The following is a 22,934-nucleotide window of genomic DNA, read 5'->3' on the forward strand; positions in this document are numbered from 1 at the left end:
CATTTGACATCTCATCAGCAAAAACAGCAGATGGAGAAAGGCTTTCCTACGTGCTCTGTCAAGGGAATTGCATGTTTAGGTGGGGTCTTAATAGACATCAAGGATTTAGTGACATGCCAAAGATTGCATGCCTTCACTGTACCTATTGTTTCTGCCTTACTCTTTTAATAGAAATAAAAACAATTACCGTGCAGAAAAGATTTAGCTGTCTTTTACAATATCATACCATATGGTATGGGGGATGTACAGCTGACAAAATGAACGCAAAAATGAAGTACATACACTTCAGATGATGCTCACTGAAGCAAATTAATGTTCCAAATTTTAACTGAACTGATAGAAAAGTTTACAAATAGCAAAAAACTTAATATTTTAATAGTAATTCAAGTAAGACATAAAAATACTTATTACTGACCTAAGCTGTATATAAAAATGGCCTCGGGGACTGGAAAGGGTTTCAACAAACAACTACGTTAGCACTGTAATTATAAGACAGAAAATCAACAGAGTTTTTTCAAATAACAGTCTTGTTATCACATGATAATGCATGAAATTGCAAACAGAGCAAATATTTTTCTCAGTTACTGAGAAAAGAGATTTTCCTGATAGGATATGATGTTCGTAGATGAGGCATGAAGATATACATACTGGCCACTCAGGAAGAGGAAAAAAAAATGTTAGGAGAGCAGATTCACAGCCTCTATCTTGCCCTTTTTTCAGGCAGCTCTCAGAAGGCTCCTTAATGTTCTCAAAACCCTACAGCACACGAAATGTGTCAAAATTCTTCACCAGGCAGAGATGTGGAATGTCTGGGCTTCTGCAGATTCTAGAGCAGGATGGAAAGATCTTGCAAAGGACTAACAGTGGCCCAGATTCCTTCAGTCTTTTATGGTATGAGTTCCCTCCTTGTCTTGGAGAACAGAAGGAATTGCTGTCACACTCTAGAATTCAGTGTGGGAATACAGAAATAGCATAGAGTTCAGCATTAGGTTGACCATCATTGACATGGAGAGAATATTCACATCCTTGTAGAAAACAAGTATGTGGAAATAAAAAGAAATAAGACTGGGGGGCTTTGGGACTAGAATAGCATTGAAATATTAGTTACAGTGTTATAAAAGCACAGGGGAGCTGTACCTAGAACACGGCAGCTGCAGCAAGATCTCTTGAATCAGGTTTCAGACCTGGGTGCACAGGGGAGAAACATGAGCTATTAATTGCAATATTAATCATACATTGCCACCTTAGCAGTGCAAGGTAGTACTGCGTGTTCACAAAGACCAAATGTCACAGAATGACCCCTCAGTAATTTCTGCAACTGTTGAACTCCTTCCACCAGGCCTCTACAGAACCTTATTTTTAAGGAAAGAAAAAGAAAAACAAAACAAAACAAACCAAAAAGGTTTATTTCACTTGGGCTGACTGCTGAATAGATCCCTGACCAAAATTTACCCACAGTCACATAAAGTCACATGATCTTAGCTCAGTTTCTGAGTACTGCAGTATGACTAAATGCCAGGCATGGAAGATCCCAAGGAGTTTCTTTGGTCATCCTTCCTCTGCATGTTTTTTCCTGTCTTCTAGTTCTCTTTGATCACAAGAGTGTTCCTGCCTCCATCTCTTCCTCTGCTTCACCAACGCCTGCTGTCCTGAAACAGCCGTATCCCCAGCCAACATGTTCCTTTTCCTATCCCCCCCACAGAATACTGGTTTAATTTTGGCTTCCTTTAAACAGCGATGTCCTAAGAAACCAATCATTAACAATATCACCTCGTTTATAACTCCAGTGTTCCACTTCTCAAAATGGCATTCAAGTGTTTTTCCATCTGTAATCCTCTTAATCTAAATCTGTGAAAATCTCTTGCAATAATCACCTTGCAAATAACCACTCATTTTCTACATTTTCTACCCTCACGTGCTCAGGACACTCCCCCAGCTACTCCATCTAAATTTATTCAACTTATAGCCCTGCAAGAAGAGTCACAAAAACTCATGGCTTATCCCCATCAGTTTCAAAGGGGCACCAAAGCAGAGAAATGAATGTAACTAGTACTGTGCATCATTAGCTAAGATCCCTTTTCCCAGTCAAACAAATGCAAAATAGAAGTTTTTGGTTTTTTTTTTTTTTAATTTTTTTCTTCAAACATGGGATACTCAGAGTAGCTGGAAGGACCAGGTAATTGGAAACAAGATGTTAAGCTATTTATCTATGAAACAGAGTTCAAATTCAGGCCAGATCAGTCCTAAATGAAAGTCACTGCCATGTGATCACTGCTCAATGAAAGCTGATGTTTTCAGACATCCAGATCACAGAAACTGCCATCACAGTGGTGGGTAGCTTCAGCAAAGGAAAAGTACTTTATAGCCTAGATAACTAAAATAACCTCTAGTGTCCTGAATGTTCCCCTGGACTTGTAGATCAGGGCTGAAATACATTGGCAGGGTAGCTCACAGAAACTTGCATTTTCACTAGTTGTGTTGTATCTGCACCGGGAATAAACAGAGGGCTTCCAGTTTCCCAGGGCTGTCAATCTGTCATCTTCCACACACAGAAAACAGGTTTTGCCTTCTACAAGAAAGAACACTGAGAACAGAAACTCATCATTAATCAAGGCTTATTTCTCCATATGAAAAAAAAAAAAGAAAAGAAAAAGAAAAAAACAGTCAAGTCACCATCTCCACATCTCCACTTCACAAGCTGTGGATAAGGAATATAAAGTAGAATCAGAAAGTTTATCCTTAGAGAAACAAAAAAGGCACACTTAGGTCTCTGTGTGGGATACACTGGTCTGTGGAAGTTGAATAAACTGGTACAATACATAATGCTATGACTCACAGTGCCGGATGGAAGAGCACTGTATGCCATCCATCAAACATTTGCTTCAAGATAATCCTTAAAACTTTGAACACTGCAGGATGAGAAGATCACAAACCTCTCTGGCACCTGTGCATGCTGCTAGGCACACTACCTGCTGTATAGCAACCATGGTTATAAAAACCCCCTCATGTGGTAACCTGAAAAATATTAATGAGACTGCTTATAATCCATGACTGGACAGATAAGCCTCTACTTTGTGATCCCAAAGACTTGTTGGAGTACTCTTTTTTAGCATAAGCCAATCGAATAACCTATCTTCTCCAGATGTTAGAAATGCAGATTTCATTGTAAATCAGGCATGACTCAAATCCCTGACAGCTGACAATTAAAAAAATTACAGTAAAAATAATTTCAACTTAAGTGCTTGCTAACAATATATTTTTAATCAACTTGTTACTGACAACCCCCTCTGAGATCTATAGTACATAGATAAAACAATAATTAGTGTAGGCAAAAGCAAGACTAATTTAGAGAGACTCTGTCAAGAACAATTTTTGGAACTTAAAGCTTGACACATTTTCAAAATTAAGTAGATTAGTCATTGAAATCCATTATGAAGCAAGTGTTAGTTAAAGAAAGACTTCAAAAATAAAGACTGAATGCTTTTTCAGACCTTTGATTTAGTTGAGCACAAGTGCCACTTAGCAGAGGTTATTCCTGACCATGTTCTGTGATTCTGTGAAGTTACACAGAAAGCCTTCTGGTGGGCTTACAAGCTAAATCTTGAAATCTCATAAATTTTTAATGGTACTTTGCATTTGTCCTGGTTTGGGTGTTCTAATTTACATTTTACTCTTCCAAATGGTTTGAAAAACCCCCTCAGAAAGGCGTGGAGAGTTGGGGGAAGTTATAAGATCTGGCTCAAACTAGCAAGCCATAATCATCAGGCCCTGATTTCAGTGGGACTATTCACAGTACCACACAGAAAGCCAGTGTTGCTGGACAGGGCTCTCATTGATGATGTAAAGGAAAGAACAGAATAACTAGACCAGAAGTGCTACAAAATGCATCATGTGAACATATTGAAAAACAGGGAGAACATATACTCTCAAAAGTACAATAATCTGTTATGCTACTTGTAACGTCAAATGTAAAAATATAAGCAAAATTGAGATTTTAGGCAGACTACTCCTTATTAAAGGAAATATTTAGCATTTTGGAATTAACAATTCTAGTTATAAATGCCAGGCAACCACGTTTGAATTGCTACCATAGCTAATTACTCCAGAGAGGAAAGAAAGCAGAATAAAGGGCATTTCAGCTGTGCAAGGACAGGTTCTTTCTGAATCTATATTTTGTCCAAATAAAACCTGTAGTTATGTGGATTTAATAGGCTTCTCAACCCTTCATCTGTAGGAACTGCAGAGTTTCTAACAGTAGTTATCTTTTCCTTCCTGCTGAATAAACTAGTGATTTTCTCCAAGACTAACATAATTTATATTTATAGTTTTCTTCTTTTGCTTTATCATTTTCTATAATCTCCTCTGGGCAAACAATTTAATGTCACTGTTGTTTTAGTGGTGTTATTGCCAGTGCTATCATTAGAGTGGTGCCAAGTAGTCAGCAGTCATTAAGTGCTGGCACTCAGGTGGGCACTGTAAGAGGAGTAAACAACTACCCACTGCCTCTCATTGGGACACCAAGAATTAGACAAATGAGCCAATTTACTGTGGACAGGACCTAAAAAGTATTTTAGAATTTCCTAGCTGATCAGATTCACTAGAAGTTACAGTGATGCTACACTTCTTTGGGGTCAGATTCATTCTTAAACACTTTGAGGTATCTGCACCTGGAAGAGAACCCTGTCCTTCTTCTCTGGAGGATGAGCAGCCCAGAGGGGAGAGGAGAGGACCAGAACGTGCAGAAAAACAGGCTGAGATCTTACAGATTGCCTCAGGTCTGCTGGAGCAGTTTTGATCTAGGAAGATAACAAGCTACCGAAACCCAGGCTTGAGGTGAAAAATGGTGAGTCCTTTGGGCAGGAACATAACTTTGCAAACTGTATCAATGCTACTACAGCTATCAATGCTATAAAGTTGTTTGGCTTCTGTTTGCATCCAAAATACTCCTACCCAGAAGAGATGACAGTTCAAGAGCAGGACAGAATAATGCAGAGCACAACAATAAGATGTATCAATCCAGTTGTTGAACCTGGAGAAACTATCTTCTTGTAGTCTAAAGGAAGATCCATAAGCACATTTCAGCCTGCAAGCAAATATTGCTGAGAACCTGAGGACTGTGATTTGTTTGAGGGAAGTGGCATCTGGAAAGAGTTGGGCAAAACAAAGGATCTGGGCATATTTACAGTACATAAAGGATAGTAATGCAGTACAATATATTTTTCACACTTGATGAAGGCTGGGATGCATTTGAACTGTTCTTCTGTCCCCTAGTCTGTCACTGTTGAGATGAAATGGATAGTAATGTGGCTCAGCTGATGAAGTGATAGCCATGAGACTAGGGAATCACCCCAGGCAGAAAAAAAAGTATCCAAGTTAATTATAAAAGCTGCCAGATTATTCGATATAGAATGTAAAGACATTGTCCTTGGAGTTGCATTAAACTGGAAAAAAAAATCAGAATCCAGGAGATATATTTTAAAATTAATACAAACAACTGGACCAGGCAAAAATTTTCACATACATGTCTGGGTGAACCTTCTTTTCAAGAAACAAAAAATTGCTTAACAAGTTCCAAAGTAAATCCCACTAATTATGCTCTATAGAGTTTTTACTTTTCAACAGTCCTCAGATTTTAATAAAATTATTATTAAATAGATTACAGTATCCTCTCTCAGATAGCATTGTCTTTTGCAATGCTGTTTTCCCCAGCTTTTCTGATTTGTTCTATAGATGTATTCTAGAGAAAGAAGAAATGTTCCAAGTATGACACAACTAAAACTAAACATAAGAAAGGCAAGTTTTAGATTACTAAAAAAGATGGGGATGGGAAGTGGGGGGTGCAGAGAGAATGGAATAATTTTACACATGACTCCAACATCCTGATATTCAGTAATCCAGAGTGAGTCACTTACCATCCAGCAAAGACAGAGTATGGTAATTCAACAGCCAACAAACTCTTTGGGCGGAGGTTTGCCTACTCTGGATAAGATATATATACATCTATTCCTGGACTAGGTAGCTTTTTTATTTTAGTAACTTATTTTCAAAATGGAATTAAAGAAGATACTTTAGCTCTGAAATGAAGGAACATAAAAGTGGAAACTTAGGGCTTTAGGGTAGAAACCTGAAAGTCATACTGGAAACTTGGAATTAAAATACACTGGATGGAGGCAGTAATGGTCTAAGAGCAACAAGAAAATAGCTGTTGCGCACCAGAGACTAAGTCTTTATGAGTTTGTAAGATTTATCTGATGAGACCTTCTGCTTTGGAAGAGATGTTTAGTAGCGGCTTATGAAAGACTCTTCCAATAGAGAAAGCTTTTGTAGAATGGCGTGAGCAATCACTGCACCAGACATCAGTTGTGACTTGTGAGTCTGCTGAGTATGTATTAATGTGGCTTGATTAATTGCCCTCAGGGATGAAATCTGCCTAAAACCATAGACAAGATGGCACCCAGGAATTTTTAGCAATTATTTCTGTGAAAGCATCTTCAGAGTGTTAACAACAATTCCTTGGCTTTATATGAGTTGAAGAAATAATTCCCCATCTATGCCTCCATTCTATGTGAGGTCATAAATCCCTACCCCAGCTAAAAAATTAACATGGTAAGCTGAAGAAGAGAGGGCTATATTTTGTTCAGCATCTTTCCCTGTCCTGTTGCAGGTAATGCTGGAAAATCTCTGCCAGATGTCACCTTTCCTTTCCAAGTGGGCTGTCACTGATAAGCAGCACAGCCACAGGTATGAAGTGCACATATCTGAGCCATAGTTTTGCTTTCAGTTTGTAGTCACTGAGACTGCAAAAATAAATATGAGTATAGTACTGGACTTGAAATATCTTTAATCACATTCTTGTTCCCTTGAGTACAGACTGATTGATTGCAGATTCCAGTTTTCATTCCTGGGTATCATTAAGATTTGTGAAGGTAAGGTTGAATCATACTCTGGGCTTCCTGAGCCTCTTTCTTATTCAAATCTTAGATATATCTCTTGGTTACCAGCAAGAACCTGAATATATTCCTTTTGAATGGATGAATGTGTTGGAGGAATAGGTAATGCTTTTTATACTGTCACTTACTGGTGCTTGTTTATGCTCAGGGTTGTGTTCTTTAGATGGTTTTATATCCAGGCAGACTCCTCAGCTACCCTCATGTGTATCAATTTCCAATTAATGAGAAGATGTGGAGATATGTAAGAATCTGGGTCTCATAAAAGTTTTGAATATACCACTATAACACCAAAAATTATTACAAGCAGAGTAATTGCTCTCCTCAAAGCCAAGCCTAGATTTCTTTAATTTCAGTAATAGGTTTTGCAGTAATCTATATTGGACATTTATGCCTGGGTAAGCCAAATAAAGTCACTACTAATCCCAGCAGAGATGCTAAACACTACAGAGCTCTGCATTACCTAGAAGTAAATTTGTAAGCCTTATTTATTTCACTTCGAGGTTTTCTCAAATAGGTCTTCTTTCAGATAAAGAGTTCAGCAATGTCTAGTACTGAGAATCTTATGGTAATCTCAAGTATGATACTTCCATTAACAGAGGAAGACTGAATTCTCAATTTATTGTACTTCTAAATAATTAATTTGCCTTCAAGGACCGTTAATAAACTGATCACTGGATATAGCACAACTGGACGTAACCACACTGTGAGAGGTCTTCAGGCTCTAGACAACTTGCATGTCATTATTTTCCCCAGATGAATCACACCATTCAAAGAAATTTTTGAGTTTTTTGAAGTTTTTTGGTTTTTTGTCAGTAATGAAGCCATGGTTTGACATTTATAAATTCATTTCTGATGCCTGTTTTTTATGAAATATATCCTTTGTTCCTCTGTAACCTCTGAATCACATCTTGTGAAAAAAAAAAAAACAACAAAAAAAACAAACATAAAAAAATGGTCCAAGAAGAGATATTTAAGTATTTCCAGGCCTATCACTTGACAATGCTCACAAACTGGTTCTCGAGTGGAAATCACTCAGCTCTGCATTTCTTTTTATGTACAAAATACAGCCATATTGCCTGTGCCAATCAAAACATTCAAAGACGAGTGAAAGCTGGATGAAAAACACGGTGTGATTCTGAACCAAATTGATTTTGCTTTCACTTTGTTTCTTTCATCCACTAACTTTTAGAAACATTCTACTCAATGAATTTTAAATGTGAGTGTTTACCCAATCAAGCCACAAATACCTGAAGGTTTACCTAGTAAGGGAACAGAAGCAATACTGTGTGATTTCTCCTACCGATCACAGCCAACTATTTAGCCAAAAAAGTGGCTGCTAAAACAATCTCCCTAGACAGCACATCTATATATTATGCTTTTACATTTATTTTTCTATTAGATTCTAGTTTTCACTGCACCAGCTGAACACCTGCAAGACCTCATGCAACTCAACCATTCCCTACTGTAGGATCTCTGTCTGCTGTACTTCAGTGGCAACACATGGGCCATCTGCCCATTTTTCTTCCAATTTCTTATGAGTCTTTGAAGGGCACACTGAGTGCCCCTTTGGAGCTGTTCCAAAACCTGAGTGAACACCTTACTAAGTTCAAGCTCAGCTTTAGTGTTGTGGGCTTGAAAGCCCTGTGTGCTTTCAAACCACTGTAAGCAGTAGGTACAGGTACAAAAAGCTAAAAAGGACTGGCTAATCATTACAGAAATGCACTGCACCTATGCAAGTCCTCAGAAACTTGTTAAGTCTTGTTGTTATCTTTCCCAAGGGCACATTATGCTTCCTCATATGTTTCTTATGAGGAATAAGAGCATGAAGCTGTGCTGAATGGCATGAGGGTAGTAGATGACTAGCAAAAGGTTTCTAGGTAATATGGAAAGATGTATTAGTTTAAACTCATACATGCAGAAAATGTGATGCAAGAACTTTTTAAAAACTAAACAGTTCTGAGGAGTTGAATGCATTCATAATCACTCATAGATATACTGAGCTTCACCTACTAGCTGCCTCCCAAAGACCAGTTCTCAGTGTCCCTTGCTATAGATAGTGTCTTACAGAACAAGACTCTATCACAATAGAGACTTTTACAGAACAGTTCCTTTGATGTTTCTACGAACTCAGAGATCAGTTTCTTTCTGGGTGAGACCCTGACATAAGGAATGTACAGTACAATGTAATTTTGAAGGGATGGAATTCAGTAAAACAATTTATTTCAGAACAAGGCTGTGCCTCACTCCTTCTTGAAGGGTATTCCCATGCTATATTTCACTTGTCAACTACTTTGTTTGCTCAAAGAAAAAATAAGACAGGATTTGGTCAATAATAAGGAATGTGCTCTTTTTTAGAAAAATCACAGACTATTTTATCAAAACTGCAGAAATGACAAGCCGACCAAAATAATATCGCATCTCTGGGTAAAGAATATGTTTAAAGAATGGAAAATTCTAGCCGGAAAGGTAGACATTGCTGAGAAGGGTAGTCAAGTGAGAAATGGAGGCTCAGGATGAGAAACGACACACAGCTTTCTCTAATCAGATGAACTTCTCACTGAATGTGTTGACAAAGGGGTTGGAGAACCTGAGCAAGAGCTGCAGATGTTCCTCTGGAGACTGACAGTCACAGGACAGTTTCCCTGTTGCATGTCCTGTTCCCATCAAGGAACCACATATACCACAAGAAGCTGGGTGAACATGGGGTACTCCTCTCTGTCCTGTTGTCCTAGTCCACATGTACACACCTGATATGCAGCAGTGAATCCCCATCCTTTTTAGACCCTCTACGTGCCCCATATTTGTATCTGAAAAGCAGCTTTATGAGCAGAGACAATTCAAAGGCATCAGTATTTTTATGGTGAGAGAACTGGCTGCTGGTTCTCTGTGGAATTAGTACAGTCTAAAAAGGCCTCTTTAAGCACTAGGCAATAAACTAGTATATTTAATTGAAATTTGCTGCAGATCGTACTGAAATGTTTTTTCAGAAGTCAATATGCATTGAAGACACTGCTGTGGGGTTTACTAGATAACAATAAGAAAACCTGAGTCACTACAGTCCTCGATTTTCTCTAGGATGTCCAGTCTTGAAGAACTAGAGCTCCAATGTCTTGGATCTTGTTAAGGTTCATAAAATAACTGAGCAAGTTTTCACAAAGGATACAAACGTGCAGAGAGGTGGAAAGTTTGGTGGGAGCAGCAGGATAATGAGAACCCTCAAGTATATGATTTTTTGGGTTGGAAAAAATCATTTAAATCTCTCTTGTACTAAAGAAAAGTGGTTAGAAGTTCCTGGGGGGAAAAAAAAGAGGAAAGAGAGAAATATTTACTGGTTAGGAATGTATTTTACTATATTTCACAGACTGTGCAAATATCATTTGAAATACCATGTTATATATGAATTCTATCATATAGCATTGGAGTATTGCTAATTTAAGATATTTTACTCTTACTGGATGATATTCTGTGGTAGACATCTGTCACGCATTATGAACAAAATTCAATGATAGCTTGTGTTAAAAAATGTTGTGATGTGCTTAGCAACACCCAAAATTATAGTGTGGAAGTTTTAACATGGAATGCAAAGAGGGTGGAGAGACCTAGAGGAGCTTGAGAACCAAATTTTCTTGAGTTTGACAGAGACTTATTTGACACTTTATAAAGACTGTACCTTCTTGAAGTTCCAAATATCCCTCAAGCTGAAGGAAAAGGCATTACTGTGGGGTCTCTCCATTTTTCTATTGGTATATTTGGCCTGCATTCAGCATACATGCTGTTAGAGCAGACAGTTTTAAGAATATGTGCAAAAAGTAATATGAATATGATTTGCTCAATTGAAAATTCAAAAGACTGTTAAACATTTAGAGCTCTAATAATGTAAAAATAAATCCATTCATGTCTTATCACATAGAAATTACCTCAAACCTGATTTGTAAGTTCAATTATTTGTCAGGATGCCAAGTATAGTGGAAGGACACAGTGAACAACACGTAACAGCTCAACAGATACATACCTAGAGGAAGAGTGGGCTATCATGCACATCTCACCCATACTTCTCCATCTTGAATTCTCCAGCTAAGGAAAGAATAACAATCAAAATCCTTTGTTGACTTTTGAATAGGAATGTGAGCCAATGGGAAAGGAGACTGCCACTAGAATACATGGAAACTATATGGATAAGCACAGGTGGCTGGGGGGCAGTGGTGAATCACCTCACAGTGGTGAAATGGAGCAGTTTCACATTCACCATCACCTAACAACCTCTCTCACAACGTGGTGACCTACAGTGCTGGTCACCAGAGACAGCTGTGAGACTGCCATGGAGGTTATGGGTAAACAGGCATTAGTCCTCTTCTCTCCTGACCTCCCAAACCATTCATTAGTTATCTGGCTTGAACTTATTTTTTACAGCACTGGGTCTAATAGCTCCCAGCATAAAGAACAGCATCAGATGTATGTGTAGTCCTCCACCCCCATAGCAAGATGAACTGTTAATGTTTTTTTTTATTAAAATTATCCACAAAGCAAGAAACGGTGATGTAGCCTAACACGTTCAGAAGCTGGGCTGGCACACTACTTGCCTTCTCCTTGCTCAGAAGAATTTCCCGTGTTTACTTGGACCCGGTACATAGCCCATCCTTCCTGAAACACCAGGTGTCACGAGATCTGCCTCACCCAGCTTCCATCCTCCTCAAAGTTCAAACAAAGAGCCAGTGTTCACTGAAGCACATCATTTTATAGTTCACAGTAAGCATGCAAGCTGGTTCTAAGCTACTCCATCCGAAAAGTACAGGGGTTTTCAGATGTGGAGCATTTCTGTGTTGGGTTTTTTTGGGGTGTGAAGTTCACGCAAGTTTGTAGAACAAAGCAAACTGCCATGTTGCACTTTTTTTCTGTCTATGAAAACATGAAGGTTTCAGGGGTTTAGAAGCAAACCTATCAACTGCCATACATTGGCTGGAAAGGATTTGGAATCACAGCAGACCTTTGATGAACCCGGGTTGAATTTCTAGTTTGCAATAAAACCTGCGAGTTTCCAGAGGTTTCAGGTTCTGTTGCAATCATTATACATCATCTCTAATTACAAGCTGCCGTGCAAAAACAAAACAAAAAAAAAACCCAAAAAAACCAACAACAAAAAAAAGGAAGCTAATAAAAAATAGGGTAAAACTTGGAGGAAATTTTGCTTATCTAAACAGAAATTCCAGCACTAGTACCTTTATCTCTTACCACTAGTGCCTTTATCTGTTACCCTAAATGTTTTTTAGGGTCTTAAGCTCTGGTAGTATATCGACCTCCAGTGCTTTCAAGAGACAGAGAAAGAGGCCTTTTAATATATGGCATACCTGGGCTCTGGATCTGGCGAGAATCTCCTGCTTCACAACCCGCGGGTGTCGGAGTCGTACAGCTGCATATAGACCTGCCTGGAAGGTCGGCTATACATTACACGTGGAAATGACAGGATGAATGGCAACACCGTTTATTACAACTTCAGGTTAAATCAATGAGCCTTCACCGGCATTACGAACCAGACAAGTGTTTCCAAAGAGAGGGGAGAAAAGAAAAAAAAAACCCAAAAACAAACAACAAAACAAACCACAAACCCCGGCTCGAAGAGGCGGCCAGGCTGCTTGATGCACGGCGATAACGCAACGCTCGGCACTCGATCTCTAACTCGTTCCTGCAAGCAGGAGCAGCCACCACATCGCACCGGGGCGGCTGGCTGGACCTTCCCCTCCCAAGAGCCCCAGGCCGTGCTCTTTGCCCCGACCTCCCCAGCCCGGCGCCTTCTTCTCCTCCGGAGGCGGCAGGTTGTTCCCAGGGCGGGGGATTGCGAGCGGAGAGGGTCTCGCAGAGCCGGCAGGAGAGACGGCCATCCCGAGCCGCGCCGCTCCGAGGCAGGGAGGCAGGCTGTGCCTTGCCGTGCCGGAGGGAGCGGAGAAGAGCCAAGCAGTGCAGAAAAACGCCGAATCGAGCCGAGCCGGGCCGGGCAGCGCCGATTCGAGCCGGTGCTGGCCCCCGCGCCTGCAGCAGGAGGCGCTGCCGGGCGCCGCTCCGCCCGCGCCGGGCTGCGGGCCGGAGTCCCACATTCCCCCTGCCAAGTGTCGGGGAGCGGGGGTTGGACGTGCGCACTCGGCTCCTCCCTCCCTCCCCGCTCGCCCAGCAGCAAAGTAACTCCGGAGTACGAAGGGAGCCGGTGCCGCCGCCGCCGCTGCTGCGCCCGTCGCGCCTCAGACGGCTGCCCCAGCGGGCGGCCCCGGGGCCAGCGGGCGCCCCTCGGCGCGGGGGGTCTCCTGGCGAGGCGCCGGGGAGGGCGAGGCGAGCTCCGCCCGCCGCCGCGGGCCGGGGCAGCCCCGGCCTCTTTCGGAAACTTCTCCGCAAGTCGGCATGGGCAGGGGGGCCGGCGCCGCCGCCTCGCTGCCGCTGCTGGCGGCGCTCGCCCTGCTGGCCGGCTGCTCGCCTGCCCTGCTCGGGGCGGCCCAGGCCCAGCTCTCCGCAGGTGAGTTGTCCCTGGGCGCCCACGTGCGGGCGGGCAGCGCGGAGGGGTCGCGCCGCGCCCGGGTCTGCCCACCGGGAAGGGGAGGGGAGTCGGTGGGGATCGCGGGTGGCACCGCGCCGGGACCGGGCTCCTGCTCCCGAGGGGCGTCGGTGGGGCTGCAGAGGCTGCACCCTCGCCACACCGCGGGGCGTTGTGTGGCGGGGAGGGCGACCCACGCGTGTTCGCAGGCTCCGGCGCTGTACTCGCAGGGGCGGCCAGGGCGCGGACTTCGGTCGCCTCACAAACTCCCCTTCCTCCCTCTTACTCCTCTTCCTCCCTCCCAGGTGGTGGCGGCGATGCTGCCAGCAGTGCCGGCGCTGTTGCCTCCCCCCTTCCTTCCCTCGGTCAAACTTTTCCCGGCGCCAGGTGCGCAGCCCCCAGGGAGCCCCGGCCGCTTTTTTCCGCCCGCTCCCCTCGCCCCGAGGTGTGAGGCGAGGAGGCACGGCCCCGGCTGCCGGCGGCTACCGGAATTCCCCCTCCCCCCCCGTAAAAAAAGAAAATAAAAAAAGAAAGAAAAAAAATAATTGGTAGTGGTGGGCGAGAGAGGGAAGGGAGGGAACGCGGCATATGGGGCCGGCGTCTGTTTTGTTTGAAAGACACGAATTCCTCGCCCCTTTCCCCCGCCCCACGCCACAGGGTTCGGCGGAATAAAAGCCCGCGGGGCCGGGCGGTGGGAGCTGCGGGCGGTGCGGCGGTGAGTTGTTGGCCCCGGGGGAGAGAGCAGAGCCCGCGGCGGGGCTGAGGCTGGGGTGGTCGCTCTGTGAGGGCAGGGCAGGGGGCAGCACATCCTGCGCTGTGCCTTGGCACAGCGGGGACTCGTGTGCCGGACTTTGAAGCCCTCCTCAGCTGTAGTTTACGAGAGGTCTGTCGTTCCTTTTCTTAGCGTTTGCTGTGTGAACTATTATGCGAAGGAGTACCTGAAGTAGGGTTCAGGGTTTTTCTGGTTTTTTCTTCTCTTTTTAAGTAGTACTTAAAATTGCACGGGTGCATCAGTTGGACAAGCATTTGCGAAGCCTTTATCATACTCAGTTGAGAACTGCCCTTATTAGAAGTATCTACACTCATGGTGAGACTTGGAAGCACAGTTTTTATAAGGACTGATGTGTAGTTAGGTGCTTTTTTTTCTTTTTTCTGTCCTTGGTTCTCCCATAATATAATTTCTATTAGAGACATTTGAGATGTATCATCAATTAAGAAATGTGCTGAACCAGTAAGAGAAATTGTTTTGGTTTCACCAGATTACGTTCACCTGACGTGGCTAACTTTGGTGTGTAGAATTTAATGTCTGTGTATCTGAATTGTAAGGTTACGTAAGCACTTATACACCTTTTAGCTGAGGAAGAGAAGTGTATATGCAGCTGATATGCTGTGGGGACAGCTAAATTAAAATATACTCAATCGTGTTATCTTGTTATTCAAAACTATACTGATATCAGACCAGTGGTTCTTGCTTTACTGTTAATGCCAAACATAACTCTAGTGTAAAGATTTTTTTATGAGTTTGTTTGCTGTCATGAGAGTAGTAGGAAGTTCTGATAACTTGTTGGGTCTGTGGTATTTTATGCTGAAAATGTGGCTTGCATCCCTTTCTGGAATCACAAGTACAAGAAACCAGGTTCGTAGTGTGGGTTATGTGTTAGGTAAGTGGAGAAGAATGTTCAAGATCCTTCTGACCAGAGTAGGTGAAGCTTGTCAAAGAGTTAAAGAATAGTATCTAGGAAATGCAAGAAGATTTTTTTTTTTCTTTTAAATAGCATGTCAACAGCTACAGACTTTAGTTTCTATTGCCAAGCATCAGACATATCTATGTGTTGCACTGGTCAGAGGTTTATTAATTGCAGACTCACTCAGACTTTCTTACAGGGTTTGGAGAAATAGATTTGTTAGTATCTGGTTCTTTCGGTGTACTCAGTTTAAGGTGCAGCTCTGTTTAGATGCTCTTATTAGATGCATTCACCATCCACATCTAGAGCTATGCCCTCCTGAACACTTAGTTATGGTTAATGTGGGATTGAAGGCTCTGACTTTAATAACTACCACAGACTTTTTTTGTTCCTGATTCTAAACCAGTCCCTTGAAGTGTGTGTGTGTTGTCTCATTGACACACACACAAAAACACCTTCATCCTAGTATTCATGGATGCAGGACACAAAGGTTGGGGTTCATGTATCTGTTCCAGTAAGGGCTTCTCTGAGAGATTTCTGTGTTTGGTGCACACAGGAGTGTCTGTTTTCTTCATAGTCAGTTCTGTTTAACGGGAGTACTGTTTTTTAAGCATCTTCCTTTAACTGCCTTCTTCCTCTCCTCATCTTAACATAACAGCCTGCATGTTTCACGCTAAACTGAACCTTAACTAATTTTCATCTTCCTTTATATTAGTGTTCTTTGTAAAAACAATATTTGTATTGTTTGGATTGTAAATTTTTCTTTGCCATTAATTATGCTCTTAATTCAGTCTGGACCTTTCACAAATCTCTCTCATTGTAAATTGATTTTTATTTTCTTTTTATAATGTTTGTACTACCCCTAAATGTATATGTTGACCAGATCCAGATTTCTCCATAACAATTTTAAGTTTATTAAGGGTCTAATCAAATTACACAGAATCAATTTCTTGAAAGTTGGCATTCTTAGGGAGCCACATGTGTGGGTTGTTGTTCTCAGTGCTTCCTCATAACGTCTTCCATGAAAACAAATGAGAAGGCAAGAGCAGGAGCAGCAGCAAGTTAGGAAAGCAAGGAGCAAGATACATCTGATAATTTGTTGCTGTCTTGAAAATTGTGTTTTTATATCATTGCCACCCCCTTTGCGCCTGGCTGAAACACTGTGTATTCTGTCTTTCCCCACATCTTAAAAGAAAAAAAAAACTCAAGCAGCCTCTCTCTGCATCGCTTCCCCCCCAACCCAGTCACATTCTATAGTGTAATGTTTTCAGGTCTCTGTAGATTGTTTCTTTACACTGGTGCTTTCCATGACCCTTCAACTTGGGTGCATGCCTGTCAGAATCTAGGCCAAAATGTTTTGGCAGAGTGTTTTCTGTTGAAGTCTAGCTATTCCTTATATAGCACCTCCTTTCATCTGCAACTCCTACAGTTTGATAGAGAACAAGTTCAGCTTGTTTTCACAACTGAATCACTTTAAACTTATATTTTTTGAATTGCATTTTTGGCAATTTGCATGTTTTCAAGTTCTGGAAAAAAATAAAAAAAGCAGCAAAGTAAATAAATAAAAAGGTTTTTTGAGGAATGCTGCCAGCTTGTCAACCAGCTGATGGAAATACGCATTACGCTGCCTCTAGTAGTGTCTGTGCAGGTGTATGGATTTTTTTTTTAATACTAAAAGAAAGATACAAGGATAAAAATTCTAGAAGTGCATCAGCTTACCTGAAGTTATTTGTGTTTTGGACCATAGGGATAGTTAAGCATACCGAGGAGTGCTGTATGTTCTGCAGGTTCTAGTCCTTTCTTAGAATACTTCTTCCTTACTTTCTAGTTACAGTGTTGCAAATGAACTAGCAAGAGTAAATATTCCTGGAATCATATTTTTCTCCCTGATGCACTCATTATGGTCTGTATTTAGGAGAGAATCTAACATAGAGATTTGGTATCATGAAGTAGAAGGTGTTTGTTTTATAAATACAGACTAGTATACAAAAATAACAATAAGCATGTTAATTTTTTTGCAATCACATAGTAGAAGAAATTAAGGGCTTTTTGAAAATGTTTTAAAATACTTTTAAGTAATTAAACTCAAATTATCTCCGCTGTCTGAAGAGCAAAAGTTGCTTCAGTCATATTTTATCCTTGAATGTACTACAATTTGCATGTGATATACAGGAGACACTTGTGCAGGTAGGCGTGTATGTATAAGACTTCTCAGTAGGGTTTTTTTTTTCCACCAAGCTGTTAGAATGCATTGACAAATTATGTGGAAAATGAGTGGAATTAAAAGTGAAGTTACTTTCACACTTTCACTCCCTTCTTCTAAAATGTTTTGCATTTTGCTATACATTCAGCTTCCTTCCGTGGCCTTGTTGGTTCAGAGATCACTCATCTATTTATGTTCTCAGATGCAATATTGCAATTGTACAATGTATCTAAATTATCCAAGTGTAGAACTTGACTAGTTCAAATGGGACTGAAAGCCTCCAGAACCCAGTGATCCCAGAACTCTTTTTCAGTCCCTTTTGCCTGAGAAAACATGGTGCTGCTTTATTGGTTCACTAGTGATATAAACAGTGCATCTTATACCAGGTAGATGTTTTGCCCTTATCTAAGATCTACTCAATGTAATTAAAAATGATTAAAAAAATAGAAAAGGACAGGTAAAAAAATTGCATAGGATCAGGGCAGAGGTTCCCCTAGCCCTCTATCCAGTCTCTGATGGTGAGTGCTCATGGGAGAGGGATTTTGGCAAGGCGAGTGAATTTCTCTAAACGTTGTCTTTCCATGGAGACAGTGTGTGGGCATTTACTATTGTAAGTAGATTCTTGTAACTATGATTGTGCCTAATAACATCTTTTAGCCTGTATTGCTTCTAGCATTCACCTCACTTTGTCACAATGAAAGTTGTGTGTCTGTATGTTGTGTGGAAAGAAGCTATAGTTCTTTGTTTTTTTTAAGTTGCTGGATGTACTGAATATCTCCCAGCTCCAGAGATTAAGAGATGGTTAATAACTGCTTTCAATTTACTCTCTTCATGCCATGTAGGATTTTTCTACCCTTTCTCACTGGTTTGTCTTCTAGTTGGAAAAGGCAGGTTGTAGCCACTTGCTATAAAGGTCCTATTCCAGTTATCTTTTTTCATCCTCAACCAGCCTTCTCTTTCTTTTCCAATTCCACTACGTTACTCAGAGTATTCAAAAGACAGCAGCCTGATGGATTTATACAGTGCTTAATAATGATTTCTCTTCTCTTGCCTATCCATAGTGTGATTGCTCCTGGCAGTTGCCTTGCTTTTTTGACCATTTGTCCTGCTCTTAGTAGCAAGCTGACAATTTTATGGGACTGTTTCATTACAGGAAGAGCTCAGATCTTGCAGTTAAATGGTGGTCTGTGGAGTGGCTGTCTCAGTGAGCAGCAGGACACCTGGAAAGGGGGGAGTCTTTCTCTGGCCCTTCTGGTGCTGGAGGAACTTTCAGCAAGGGTCTTGAAGGACCTCTGACCTTGTGTTGGATGTCTGGGAGAGTCAACCTGCTCAATGCTTACTGCTGTGGTTTATCTACTATTTCTGAAATGCTGTTGACTCAAGTGAGTGAAAAAGAATTTATTCTCTTACATGTAAAGATTGGCAACATCTGGATTAACATTCAGAGATCTGCAATGACGTTGTGTAGTTGCTGCTTGCTCTGGAGTCTGTCACTGTATGACCTCTTTAGCTGGAAGATCTTTAGGTCACCTTACCTCTTGGGAGCTGGTTAAGTCACAAAGTGTCAGCTGTGTTTTACAATAGCATTTATTTTGGTGAAATCACTGTTCTTCCTTTTGCTATACAGTTCATGTTAAATGTGTAATAGAAAGCTTCCAAAATGATTACTTTAGTCTTGGTAACTGCGTCAGTCAGGACACACCTTGTGTTTTCATGTGCTGGTGGGATCTCCTCTGTCATAGTTGATTATTGTCATGGAAAGATTGTAGTGAAATAAGGCAACCAGGTGCCACTAATTGCCAGGTAGTGGGCACGAGCTTGTGTTAAGCCCACCTGTGCCTGATTAGGCACACTGCCTACCTTTTATTGGCTCCCTGGTCCTGCTCATGCGCAGTGGGGGCCCACCCTAATCAGGCACAGATGGGCTTAACACAAGCTCATGCCCGCTACCTGGTAATTAGTGGCACCTGGTTGCCTCATTTCACTACAAAAGATGCCTCTTTAGTGCTGCTCCCACAAATGTGCATTCAGATTTGGAGCTTCAGTTACAATGTGCCAATGCCATTAAGCCAATGTAAGTTACTACTTCCACAGAAGGGGGCGTTTCCATCACCTGAATGGCCTGCTCTAGATCTGGCCACCATGTGGCTTGTGGGTAAGTTGGTTCAGCTTTGGTGTGAATCTTCTTTGAGGAAAGATGGGGCTCGGGTTTAGTTTTCTTTTGATCAGTCAGTTTATCTGACTTGTAGGTGTATGGCCACATACATTTGAAAGCATATGAGGGTTCATGGTCAGATGGCTTGGTTTGACAACAAGCTGTAATTGCAGCTCAGCTTATGTAGGGTGAAACTGCAGTGTTCTGAGTCATGTTGGCTCTACACTCTGTACCACTTCATTCATGAAGAGGAGGATGCAGGAGGGCATGGAGAGGTGTGGGAAGAGAGGCTTGGTGCTCCCTCTGGAGCTGGAGGAGTTTGGGTGAAGGAAGTTGAGGCTAAGCTCTGAGAGATGGCACACAAACCAATGACGAAGTGCTAGCATCTCTTTCCCTGACGTGCATCTTTGAATAAATTTGGCTTAAATATGTTCTTTTATTATAGTAGACAGCCAAGCCATTTATTAGATCAGTGTATAAGCAGGAAGGGGCCTATTAATGGCACTTAGTGAGAGCAAGTGTGCTTAGAGAGCAAGTGTGATGGTGAGTAGCAGAGGGCTTGGAGGAGGTAACACCTAGATACCAGGCTAGAATTAGAGGACATTGTGACACCCAATTCAGGGTGCAGCAGGAACCAGTTTAAAGCCAGGTTCTGAAGTTTCACCTTTTTTCCCCATGTGATCTGTCCTTACCCATCCCCTGGGGTGTTTAAATAGGATTGCCCATGAGGTGTGGATGTGGGTGGAAGAGGAGAAATGGCGAGGGTGTGCCAGCTGGGGAGTGGTAAATGGCATTAGTAAGGATTTTGTAGCATCTGGCTTAGAATAAGGTCTTGCTGCACCTTATTTTGTAGGCCAGAAAGGCCATGACCTCAAACATTTAACTGCATAGTTTAAAACTATGCAAATTACCCAATTTGAAGTCAAAAACAGTGCATGTTTTCCAGGTAGTTTAAAGTCACTTACAGCCAGCTCTTACCAGGAATCTATGTAGTAAAGTCATGTTTGCCTTTTTGTACGTTTTATAAATACGAGAAACTAATAAAAACTTGCTGAAATCTATCCTAAACAAGAAATTATTGGTATTTGTGCCAACTCAGTGCTGTGTTTAAATGAGGAAACAAAAAAGTCATGTGCTGCCTCAGCCCTCAAAACACTGAGTATGTGTTTTAAAGAACAGCTGTGTGTTGTAGGTTTTTTAAAAATGCATGCATGTATACCCTCAGACTTCCAAAGGAAATGTTGGTGGCATGCTTTTTCCTTCTGAGTGTTTTAGCTTCTTAATAACCATTAAAATTGTGGAAATAAACTTATCTGATACATTTATTTGTAAAAAAAGCTGCATTTGTCTATTGAAAGATAAAAGCTAAATATTGATCAGTGAATTTGAAACAATGGAAGTTTTTAGGTGTGTTTACTGAGATTGCTATTTCCATAGAAGTTGGGAAAAAAACCTCTGCATGGATTTCAGTTAGGAGCCATCTATTTGGTGATCTAAAACTATTTTGTGATTGGTCTCATGACTGAATCTTTGCCTTGACCACCTTTGCACTGTTTTATCTTAAAAAGTCTAAAGATATTCAACAGGATCTAATATACTACCTACTATGAAAACAATGAACTAATGGAACAGTGCTGGAAAATTTCTTTTTCTATTTGAAAGACTGTGGACAAAAAGTCCCAAGAAGGTGTTAATCGATGTAATTTCTTCTGTTCATAGATACAGTGGTTGTAGAACTGAGAAGGCTGAATTTGAGAAGTGTATCCTTAAAGCACTGATAGGACAGTCAGTAATTTGAATCAGTGTATTTGTTGAAGTATCTGTAATAGCTAACTGTAATCTGGGTAAGAATTTAGTAGCATAAGCATATAGCAGCAAGACCCACTGTAGAGTAATAACATCACATATAAATGATACAGTAGTGTCTGATTAACAACACCAGAGTCTCCTTATAGAGGAGGAAGAAGTGCTGGCCACTGTCAAAAGGAAAGGGGACCTCCCAAAAATTACAGCAAATATTACAGTAATGGGCCAGTCCTGTACTGACTGAACTTTGAATCACTTTTTTAGCAGAGTAAGCCCTAATTGTAAATTTATTTCCCCGTAGGTTTAAAATTTGTGACTGCGTTAAGACTTTTTGCATAGCTATATTTGCTTATGGTTTGCGTGTTTTTTTGTCGTTTGTTTTCTCTTTCTTTTTTTTTTTTCCCTCAATTATTCAGTGGTAAGCATGCAGACAAAGAAAAAACCTTTGAGTGTGGATGAGGTCTAAAAAAGATTCTCTGGTCTGATGGGCCAGAGGAGAAAAAACAAACCAAAACAAGCTGTTTTACATTAGCATGACTTAACTTTAACATGTAAGAACTTGTTTTAAGCTAGAAGGTGCTGTGCATGAGCTTGTTAAGCATTTGCTCTTTTAAAGAAGATCCTATGTATATGGAATTAGCTGGTATTTTCAGTAATGCATTCGGTGAAAGATTTGTGGGATTTGAATTTTTTGAGGATTGGTGCTGTAAAAAAGATTAAATTCTTTGCTCGCTACTACAACTAATATGAGGTTATTTTTGTTAGCCAGTGTGTGAAAGATTGGACCCTTCATGCTGCCAGGAAGTCATTTACTTTTGCTACCATTTACTAAAAACGTGTGATTATACTAATTGAGTAGCAGAAGCAGCCATTTCTCAATGACCATGGCATGAACTTAATTCTACTGAGTTATGAGACACTTGTATACTTTAAAACCAAGTCCTGCTGCAATTAAATTATGGTATGATCATTCTGATTATTACATGCTGGTTAGTCAATTTATTCTGAGATGTAGTCGTACGCTTTCTTTTGTATGTAAACACTTGTTCTGTAACAGTCAAAACGACTGATGAATATTAACCAGAAGAAAAATGTGACAAACAGCAATTATGGCTGTTGTTCAAATGAATTCAAAACTGCTCATAATGAAAATGAAAATTTTGACTGGATAGCTGACTTCTTGAACTACTAGTTGCTGGTTTTTTTGTTTTTTAAATTTCTTTCTAAATACAGGTCTTGTTTATTAGTGAAGTCTGTAGTGTGATTTAGGGTACCTGTTGCTTTCTAAATGAATTAAGGATTTACATAATAAAGGAAAAAAAACTATTTAAGCTCTGAAATGTTAAGCTGCTTTTGTCTTCTTTGCAACAGTGAAAAATTGAAATTACAAGACCTTGTGGAGACTTTCCCCATAGCTATTAATTAGAAAAATGCTCTGATTTGATGTTTTATCACTTCATTATTGCTGTATCACGTCTCTGTGGTATTAAGCTGGAGTAAGATTGAAACAGGGAGTGTCAGTTTCCTTGGCTCTCCTCGTGTTACCCTGTTGGCCTGTTCTTTGTAAATGTGAAATGCTTATCAGCCAGGAGAGTGCTGAAGAAATGTGGCTGAGTTC

At 41.0% G+C, this 22,934-nt stretch overlaps 1 protein-coding gene and 2 long non-coding RNA genes across 3 annotated transcripts in view; 1 reads left to right on the forward strand and 2 right to left on the reverse strand.

Moving 5' to 3' along the window:
• Positions 1-451: 451 nt before the first annotated feature.
• Positions 452-2,622, reverse strand: LOC115598149. The gene is made up of 3 exons (XR_003987427.1): positions 2,385-2,622; positions 1,138-1,184; positions 452-479 (listed from the first exon to the last, which is right to left on the reverse strand). It is a non-coding gene; the product is annotated as an uncharacterized LOC115598149 (long non-coding RNA).
• A 7,266-nt stretch (positions 2,623-9,888) lies between these two features.
• Positions 9,889-12,407, reverse strand: LOC115598125. The gene is made up of 3 exons (XR_003987405.1): positions 12,296-12,407; positions 10,963-11,024; positions 9,889-10,241 (listed from the first exon to the last, which is right to left on the reverse strand). It is a non-coding gene; the product is annotated as an uncharacterized LOC115598125 (long non-coding RNA).
• Positions 12,408-13,304: 897 nt separating this feature from the next.
• Positions 13,305-22,934, forward strand: part of PTPRK (protein tyrosine phosphatase receptor type K) — a 391,893-nt gene continuing 382,263 nt past the window's right edge. The window contains 1 exon segment of the mRNA XM_030447604.1: positions 13,305-13,449. Coding sequence (XP_030303464.1) covers positions 13,338-13,449 — 112 coding nt within the window. The 5' untranslated portion in view covers positions 13,305-13,337.

This window comes from Calypte anna, chromosome 3 (assembly GCF_003957555.1).
Source record: "Calypte anna isolate BGI_N300 chromosome 3, bCalAnn1_v1.p, whole genome shotgun sequence".
Taxonomy (NCBI): Eukaryota; Metazoa; Chordata; class Aves; order Apodiformes; family Trochilidae; genus Calypte; species Calypte anna.